Source organism: Xyrauchen texanus, chromosome 14, assembly GCF_025860055.1.
Source record: "Xyrauchen texanus isolate HMW12.3.18 chromosome 14, RBS_HiC_50CHRs, whole genome shotgun sequence".
In the NCBI taxonomy this organism is placed as follows: Eukaryota; Metazoa; Chordata; class Actinopteri; order Cypriniformes; family Catostomidae; genus Xyrauchen; species Xyrauchen texanus.
Genome location: NC_068289.1, coordinates 6,216,784 through 6,226,163, shown reverse-complemented (window position 1 = coordinate 6,226,163; position 9,380 = coordinate 6,216,784). Strand labels below are relative to the sequence as shown.

General features: G+C 35.4%; 1 protein-coding gene across 2 annotated transcripts in view; it reads right to left on the bottom strand.

Moving 5' to 3' along the window:
- Positions 1-219: 219 nt before the first annotated feature.
- Positions 220-9,380, bottom strand: part of LOC127655302 (ganglioside-induced differentiation-associated protein 2) — a 36,846-nt gene continuing 27,685 nt past the window's right edge. For both annotated transcript variants that reach the window (XM_052143032.1, XM_052143033.1), the window contains exons 13-14: positions 8,737-8,880; positions 220-1,364 (exon numbers count right to left, since the gene is read on the bottom strand). In XM_052143032.1, coding sequence (XP_051998992.1) covers positions 1,323-1,364; positions 8,737-8,880 — 186 coding nt within the window. In that variant the 3' untranslated portion in view covers positions 220-1,322. The remainder of the gene's footprint in view (positions 1,365-8,736; positions 8,881-9,380) is intronic.

Genomic DNA, 9,380 nt, shown 5'->3' with positions numbered 1-9,380 from the left:
CTTGCATTGAACCTGGAATATTTATTTAAACAAAATAAAATCTTTAAAATAATGAAACCCAAACAATGTTTAAGTGTAACATCCCACTACTAGATTATTTTATTCAAATAATACTCTCTGCATCATCATGATTCATACGTCATACTTCATTTAAAATGGTACGAAACAGCACACAATCACTGCACAGTTAGAGAAAGGGCTGACTAAAACAAACCAAAATTAATAGTAACAGACAGCATTTATTGTATCTACAATTACACTATTTACAATGCTTCACTTAGAAAACAACTCTCGGTCTTTGTGATTCCTTTGGCCATGCAAGCAAATCTGCTTCACTGAGAGTAAAATACAAAACTGACACTCTTCAAGATTTTTAGTGTACCTTAGGGGAAATGGCCTGTATTTGAAGACCCACCAGAAAATTAACAGACAGAAAAACGTACAAATAAAGTACCCTCCAGCTTTTAGACATTCTATTGCTACAGGATGGTAAAACTGAGGCAGATGATGTGAGGCATCCGAATCATGTAACTGTGTATTCATGGAAATAACAAAACACTACGAGATCATCATATGTAATATTATTAATAGGGTAAATTAAATCTAGTTGTCAAAGTACAAGAATTTGTAGTGATATTTATGTTTATTGCCTCATATAAAGCATAAAGGGAAAGTTTACCCCAAAATGAAAATTCTTCATTTAAAGTAGTTTGCGTTCCACAGAAGAAAGGAAGTCATATGGGTTTGAAAAGAAATTGTCATCATTTACTCTACTTTGTAAGATAAAAACCAAGGCTATTTGGCTATAGGCAAATAATTGGACAGACAAGGCCATGAGAAATTAAAAACAGCAGAAACCATAATGATTTCAGCCATTATTCACACAGATACAAAATACATTGTTACATGTTTCACATTGGAAAAAAAAAAACAACAACATTGGTTTAGTATGTTTGTTATGCATATATCAAATTCATCTCTTAATCTAGAAACACACACACATATCTTTTTCAGTAAAACTTGGGTCGGATCAGTGGTTCCAATAATGACGTTTTGGTTTCGCTCTAGATCACTGGCACGTTCAGCAGATTGTGTTTAGACAGCATTATTGAATAGAAAATGTAAAAGACATATCGACAGTGTCATAGAGAAAACTCAGCTGCCCAGGAATGGCAGAGACACAACTTTGACTCTGTCCACCTAAGCTCCATTTCAGAGTCGGGTCATCAGGGTGTGTGTGTCTGCCCAGAGCAGGTTCTGAGGGGTTCAGCATACAGTGGTAGGTCAATTAAACTCCTCTGTATTGGGTTTATCTGATACCATCATAGGCCTGAGGATTGAGCCGTGTAATAGGGGCTGTTAACCTGAGAAAGCAGAGTGGACATTTATGAGTACATTTGAATAAATATAAACAAACAATAGAAAGGGTTACGTTTGCGCATGGACTGGATGACAAGCACAAAAACGCTGTAAAATGTTGCAAGCAAATTGGCAAGGAGCCAGTCACCACATCATAGGGCTAAGCAACACCTACGTCCTAGATGATTTAATACGCAAATCTGAATATACATTTTAAGCCAACAAAAAATGTGCCTCTAACCAAATGACCTCGCTAGGGGTGAGATGCAAATATTTAGTAAAGGTTATGGTTTATAGGATATCCTTGAGAAGAAAAATGCAAGGATTTCAAGAATCAAATCAGCACTTATATATCTAACTTAGATCTGCAGGGAATTTAAATGTGTTTGCTCTGATAGCATGACTGATAATTAACTTTTGGAAGCTGAGGAGATCCAACAGGAAGCAGCAGTTTCATACCTTCAGGTCAAATGAAAGCAAAAGGAGATTCAGACCAGACTGTAGAAAATTGTTTTAAAGAGCACTAGCAACACACACAAAAACCCTCCCAAAACGACAATGACAAACAGTTTGGACATGCTTGACTGAATTTTGACTGTTTATATCCCTATAGCTTAACTACTATTCTAAAATATGGAAAAACAGTAATAATAAAGAATGAGTAGTTTGTGTCCAAACCTTGACTGATAGCGTACCTGCAATTAGGTAAAAGTCAAAAATAAAAACCCTTTAAGGGCTTTTTCAATGCTTTATGGAAAACTGACTGGGTTATTTGAGGTGACTGCGGCTGGACTTTCCATTGCAGTGCATCTATTCATATGGGGAGAGAGAAAGCAAAGTGAAATTACCATTAAAAGCCTACTAATACTGCCATTTCCTCTTCCGCCCATTAACTGACTGGGTAATCAAAGAATGACAGGATATACTCATGGTAGTCCAGCAGTAAATCCAAGTCTAAGTAATGGAGACCGAAAGCACACACTATTATTGACATAACATAGAAGAGAGATACGTTAACTGAAAAATTTGTTTATCAATGCAAGGCACTTAAACATTTGCACAACAACTACAGTTTCCTAAAAAGATAATCATCTCTAGACAGACACCAAAGTCACAGTTTAAAGAAATAAGAGACACAAGGAGAGTCCCAGTGAGAAAAAGCAGAAATTCAGAAGAAATGGTTAGAGCCAATATTCCATGTTGGCATATGTACTTAAGGACTGTTTGCTTTGACAGTGCAACATGGTTATAATGGTTTAGAATTTTTCATTTAGTTTTAATTTCCAGTTTTATTGTAGTTTTTATTTTTGATTTGTATTTTAAATTAGCTTAATTATATTTTTACTTATAGTGCATTAACTAATGTTAATTTATACACCTTTTAAGTGTTCATTTTTGAATCTTTAAAGATTCATTTTTGTTGTTAATCAGTGTATCTATTGACAGATTAGTTTTACAGTATATGTAACTTTTTTTTTTAGTTGACGTATTTTAGGGCTAACAAAGTTAATGCTTTAACGGATATAAGGCATTAAACTTTACATGATCATCTACCGCAACTATCTACCTAGTATTTTCATGTTTAATGATGGCGAGTTGTAAAGTCTTTTCTAATTTTACAATATACAGAAAATCCAAAACAAATGGGATAGTTCACCCCAAAATGAAAATTCTCTCTTTATTTATTCACCATCATGCCATCCCAAATGTAATTTTTTTTTTTTTCCTGCAGAACACAAATGAAGATTTTAGTAGAATATCTCAGCACTGTAGGTCCATACAATTCAACTAAAAGTGACCAGAACTCCAAAAGCACCAAAAAGGAGATAAGTAAACATAAAAGTAATCCATCAGACTCCAGCGGTTTAATCCACGTTAAAACACTCTTCTTCAGTGTACAACTTGCCATTGCAGTCTCTAGGCACGATCATGATTTCAAGCTCGCTTACACTGCCTAGTGCTTGACGCATGTGCAAAACTCTAGATGAAGCTATAGGAAGTTTAATCTAGCTTGAAATCATGATCGCCAAGGAGACTGCTATCAAGATGACCAGTGAAAAACAAGTTACATTTTGGTCTGTTCTCACCCAAAACCAACTGGATTGCATCAGAAGACATTTATTAAACCACTGGAGTCATATGGATTATTTTTATGTTGACATTATCTCCTTTTTGGAGCTTTTGGAGTTCTGGCCACAATTAACTTGCCTTGTATGGACCTACAAAGCTGAAATATTCTTCTAAAAATCTTCAATTACATTCAGCATAAGAAAGTAAGAATACACATCTGGGATGGCATGAGGGCGAGTAAATAATAAGAGAATTTCAGTTTTTGGGGGAACTATCATTAACTTTAATTTGACATTTTTTGTTTAATTTATTGTCATTTATTTTATTTTAGTGTCATAAAAATGTATTTAAACGTACTGTAGATTACGTTTTACCCGTTATATCCGTTTTTATATGAGTTAACAAAAGGTTTTCATTTAGTTTTCTTCAATGATAACACTGCAAAACAGATCCTTCCCTGTGAAAACTCCACCTGAAGACAATTAGCCTACATTTACACAACTCTACATACCTACCGGGCAACGTTAGTCTTTTAGTTGAATAATTCTCACTGAAAGTTTGATGAAAACTAAAATCTGAGACGTCAACACAATTTTGCCACACCAACAATGACCTTAAATGTAAAAGAGTTTGCTTATTATGTTTTGCACATATTAAAGCACAAGTACAACGTGTCTTTCAACCAAATCAAATGCACAAACAATCTGTTGGATAACATTTGTTCCTAATTAAGTCTGTGCTCCAGCACTCTGGTTCAGTGTACACATAAATACAGCAAAACATGCACAGGGTGCAAAGAGAATGATCAGCCAATTAACGCATTACTGGTTGGATAGATTATTCACAGCTGCTTCACCTTTGTGTCTTCCTTCCCGGTTTAATTTACAGGGATACAATGCAGCTGTAATTCTGTGCACTTTAAGCTCAGGTACAAAACAGACAAAAATATTCAAGGAAAATTCAAATCTACATGACATACAGTATATGAATAATTAAGTGTGTAATTCATTTCAATTATTTTTGGAAAGAATATATGATTGGAAACGTAGCATATGTCGAGGTTTGTCTGAGGGAACCCTATGTTAATGGTTAAAAAAAAAAACTGTAATAGAAATGGAACATACACTATAACTCCAAAAGAGGACACCTCCTTTTAATGAACATGTTTGGTTATTCCATTCATTCTAGTGAAGACAAAACTTAATGCGACAGTACAGTGGCATTCTAAAGAAATGTGCACTTCCAACTTTGTGCACAGAGATTGGCCCTACTGTTACCACAAAGCGAGGTCAACTGAGAAATAATGTACAGAGTCTGGAGTGGAAGAACTCGACTGGCCTCACAAAGCCCAGACCTGAACCCCAATAAACACATTTGGGATGAATTGGATGGCAACAGCGAGCCAGAGCAAACTACCCAACATCCGTGTCTGACTTCACTGATGCTCTTTTGGAAAGCCTTTCCAAATGTGTGGAAGATGTTATAGAAGCAAAAAGACTAATCCATATGGTTTTGAAATAAAATGTTAAACAAGCGCATATGAATGTTGGTGTTCAGATGTCCATAACATTTGGCCTTATAATGGCCTTAATTTTTTTTACATTTTAGGTTTTCAGAGCCATCAAATTCAAGGTCTTAGACAGTGGGTGTCAACTTACAAGACAAGGCCTCCTTCAAAACAGGCAAATATTTTGCAGATATTAGTTAAAGTAAATGTCAAAAATGATTTTTAACATTTACTTATGATTGAGGTGTTACCTATTTCATCATATTCAAGATGTCGGAACTGTTTAAATAAGATGATGATCTATACATTTCAAACACCGCAAACACAGTCTGCAACATGTCATGTGTGGGGGAAAATCCCATCAGACCGAAATGTACTTTTTTTTTTTTCATTTAAATCTGCAAAGTAAAGTCTGCTGGAAACATGCACATATTCAGATGCGAGATTCTCTTATCTTGTCCCTGTCCTGAATTGCTTGTGTGCAGTTCAGTGTTCTTTAAGACTTCAGAGATTTATTCAATTGGCTGATGTAAAAAAAAAAATCAGTTCTGAATAATTTGTTCATATTATGGTAATCCATCCATCCATACCTGTATATACACAGTATATTCACAGTATATATGGTTTGTAATTGGTGGTGACAAATCTTTTAATGCTTTAATGCCACAGTGACATACTTGGATTTAACAATGGTACCAAAAAGTTTCAATACTCATTTGACCACAAAATGGAAAAAAAAAGGCCAAATTGTCAAGTTATAACAGTAATATGAGATTCTGCAAGGCCAGAGAACACCAAGCATAATAGGTCCTCTTACACAGCAACTCACTAAATTTAATTATTTTAACATTTCCTTAACTCTTTAAGCTCTGAAGGTATTTTTAAAGATTTCCTGTTTCAGTGGCATGCCTAAAATGAAAGAGGACCTATTATGCTTTTGGGGATTTTATCTTTCCTTTAGTGTGTAATATAGCTCTGTGCATGTACAAGGTCTGCAAAGTTACAAAGCACAAAGTTCACGCCAAAGGGAGTTATTCTCTGCCATAGAAAACACTGCTCCTGAGGTACAAGAAACAGCTGGATTGTAGAGTCCAGCCATTTCTTACGTAAACTATCTACGTCAGTATGTAACACATTTGCATAATGCCCACCTAAGGGCTACTTTGGCCCACCCTCAAACAAAGGTAGTTATAGCTGAGGCCAGGATGAGTTGGGTTAGTGTTGTCGCCATGTCGAGAAGACGGCGTTTTCTTCACTGCGAAAGCAAAACCTCTTTGTTTGGACTTCCAAAAAGGCAGACGAATTGAAGAATCAGTGCTTAAAATAAATTTTTACCACTATTCCTCAGCAGTACAACCACAGCCAATGCCAGATTTTCAAGATGGTTACTCCTGAAAGATGGCGCTTTTACCTAAAATTGTGTAGAATTATGCAGATTGTTTGTTGTTCTTACTATCATGAACAGTGATCAAATGTGGAGATGGATTTATTTTTACGAATGGTCATTTTACGTCTGCAATCCACGTTTGTGCTTGGCTAACTTGCTATGTAACATTATTGTTTTTGTAAGGGTTTACTATACAGCTGTGGGCCGGCTTTTACCTAAAACTGTGTAACAAAATGGTCAATCTCAAGCGTCTTATATAATTACAAGCTGTAATGTCTCTAATACACCCAGTAATGTCCAACCAGGAGTAAGCCTCTGTTCTCCATTCATAACTCCAGCAAAAAATGACTAACTTAGATGCACTACATGTCTTTTACTTGAAGCTTTGTTAGGTTCACAATAAATCAAAAGTGTACTTGTAAGAAAGCTACAAAATTAAAACTTACCACTGTGAAACATCCTGCTCAAGTCATGCTTGCAAAGGAGGTTCGGATCGATCAGCTTGTTCTTCCAAACTTTCATTATTAGACTCAGTCTCGAACTGGTATGTAAAACACCATCGCCACGGTTACCGTTGTTACAATATTGTTTACAGCTGCTCAGGAGCTGAAACTCGGTAATGGTAAGGGGCATTACATTTCCAACACACGATCTACATGGTTGACCAATCACAACAGACTGGAAAAAGGGGGGCTTTAAAGAGACCAGAGGTACAACAGAGCGTTTCATCCAGAGGGTGAAAAGAGGGGCTGCAGCAAATCTCTTTCAGTCCCATTCACTGTCATTTGAGCCATCATTGAGTCCGCGTCATGTACCTGGCACCATCTCCTGGTGGCCATATGTAATTAGAGGAAACGATCCTCACTGCCCAAATTTGGATGACTTTAACCTCTGGTTGCAGCGATTTGAATCCGTTTAGCGTTCCATGATGCTGGACAGCATACTACATAATTTCCAAAAGACATCACATTGTGCTTCATGTGGATTATCTAATGATCTATGCATCTGACTGTTGTGTGTGAGCTAGTTTTAATGTGAATCACCTCGTCTGAATAATGTATGTGATATTTCATATTTTGTTTATTTTTCACAGTTATAATCAAAAATGCAGCATATATAAGCAACACCTGTTTACATGTAGCACGTCCTATATATTAAAGTCATACACTTCATTTTTACTCCCTATATTTATGTCTGCAAGTAAAACAATAGGCTGGTTGTATTCTACTCTTTGAGAGCTGTCCAACGACATATGACACATGGCTATTTGATCAGTTTTATGTTTTACAGATTACAATAAAATGTACAGTGCAAAATTATTATTACATTATCAAAACAAAAACTTCTGTTCTGTTTTGGTCATAATGCCAACATGTATTGTAATGTACTGCTTCTCAGCTTTAAAAAAACACCTATTTTGTGTTGGTCAAGATTGTAGTTATTAACAATTTGATAATTATTATTTTCTGTGCGGGCCCATTTAAAGGGTTAAATATGACACCCTAACCCACATAACAAGTTTAAGTCATTTTGACAAATAAACAGCAATGTTTTTCATGTTGAGTGAGTCACAGCACAGCTCTCAGATGGTTTCGTTTCTCACAGTTGAGACCTCTTTAAATCTGTGAAAGGAAAGAGTTTCCTCCACCCATACTTGGGGACTTATTTTTAACTGCTGACCCAAAGCATCTCCTTTCCAAAAGCCAAAAACAATCCATTTCAAAATATAAAAGGACCTATTTAAGAACTAAAATAAAACCATGAAGATTATTTTATATAGCAGCTTTACTAAAAATAAAACAAATGGCTAAGAGCTGCATGTAAAGAACAGGTTGTGAAGGGAAACCAGTTTAGGAAAACAAAATGTTGTTATTCATAGGTGTTAGGTTAAGTGGAACTTGCATAAAATTGCTTCTAAAATTGACCATAAGTTGCACATTTTAAGTACTTTAAGCACCGATACAACCTTTTCATGTGTTTGAGCTAAACTCTCTTTAAAAAATAAGAGAGACATACTATATAAAAAGCAAAAACCGACAATACAAACACAAATGAAGAAAGCCTTCATAAGAATAGAGATGTGTTTTCCCAACCATCTGATGCCTGTTTTTAATCATTCAAAATACACATGCAACATCGGGCCTGGATGACATGCCATTGATAATTTTATATTGTGGGGAATTTATGTTACAGAGGAGTAGCTGGTTCTCTGTGAAAGTATGCCAGAGGCTTAAATAATAAAATGCTGTTTATCAAAAGATAAATTCCCTTAACAGATTTTATACAGAAGCATTAAGTAAAGGTCAGATTTTGTGCACAGTACCCATTTAGTTTTCAAAGAGTAACTTCCTTTACTTACTTTAAAATGATTGTCCGAAGACAAAGTGTGTGTGTGACAGGGCTGAAAACTCACCCGTGTGTCATACTCCAGGACAAAGGGAGGGATGTCGATCTGTTCGGGCAGGATACAGGTGTAGAGCTGCTGGAGGTTTTCTATGTGATGCACTTTCTCTTTAAGGCCTGATGCACTGAATGTCGTGAAGAACCACATGGACACCTGACAGGAATTGCAAGCAAAGACCTTAGAAGGATTGAGAAGCACTTAATTTTTCAGTAATTGTTTTTTTTTTTCTTCAACAAAGGGTCAATAAAAGGTGCTTAACCTTCAGAAAAATATGTTCGACCAAATCACAAGGTCAGACTACATATTTCAAGCATTTATACAATTATTTATTTATTTATTTATTTATTTATTTATTGGTAAATGAAAATTCTTGCAAACCATGTTATTGAAATTTAGGACATTTTTAAATACAGGTTAAATCTTCATTGTGTGACTGTCTTTTCTAGCCATGCATTTTTAATAAAAAAAAAAAATAGAAGTCAGAATTTTTAAAACTACACCAGAATGTATAACATCACCTCAGTAGGTGCTAGCTAGTTTGTGTAGTTTGGGTAGTCAAATGCTGGTTTGCAATTAAACAACTTATTTTTTCCCATAAATGAAAGAAACATTTTATATAATTTTTCATATTGGTCACATGGTTGAATGGTTGT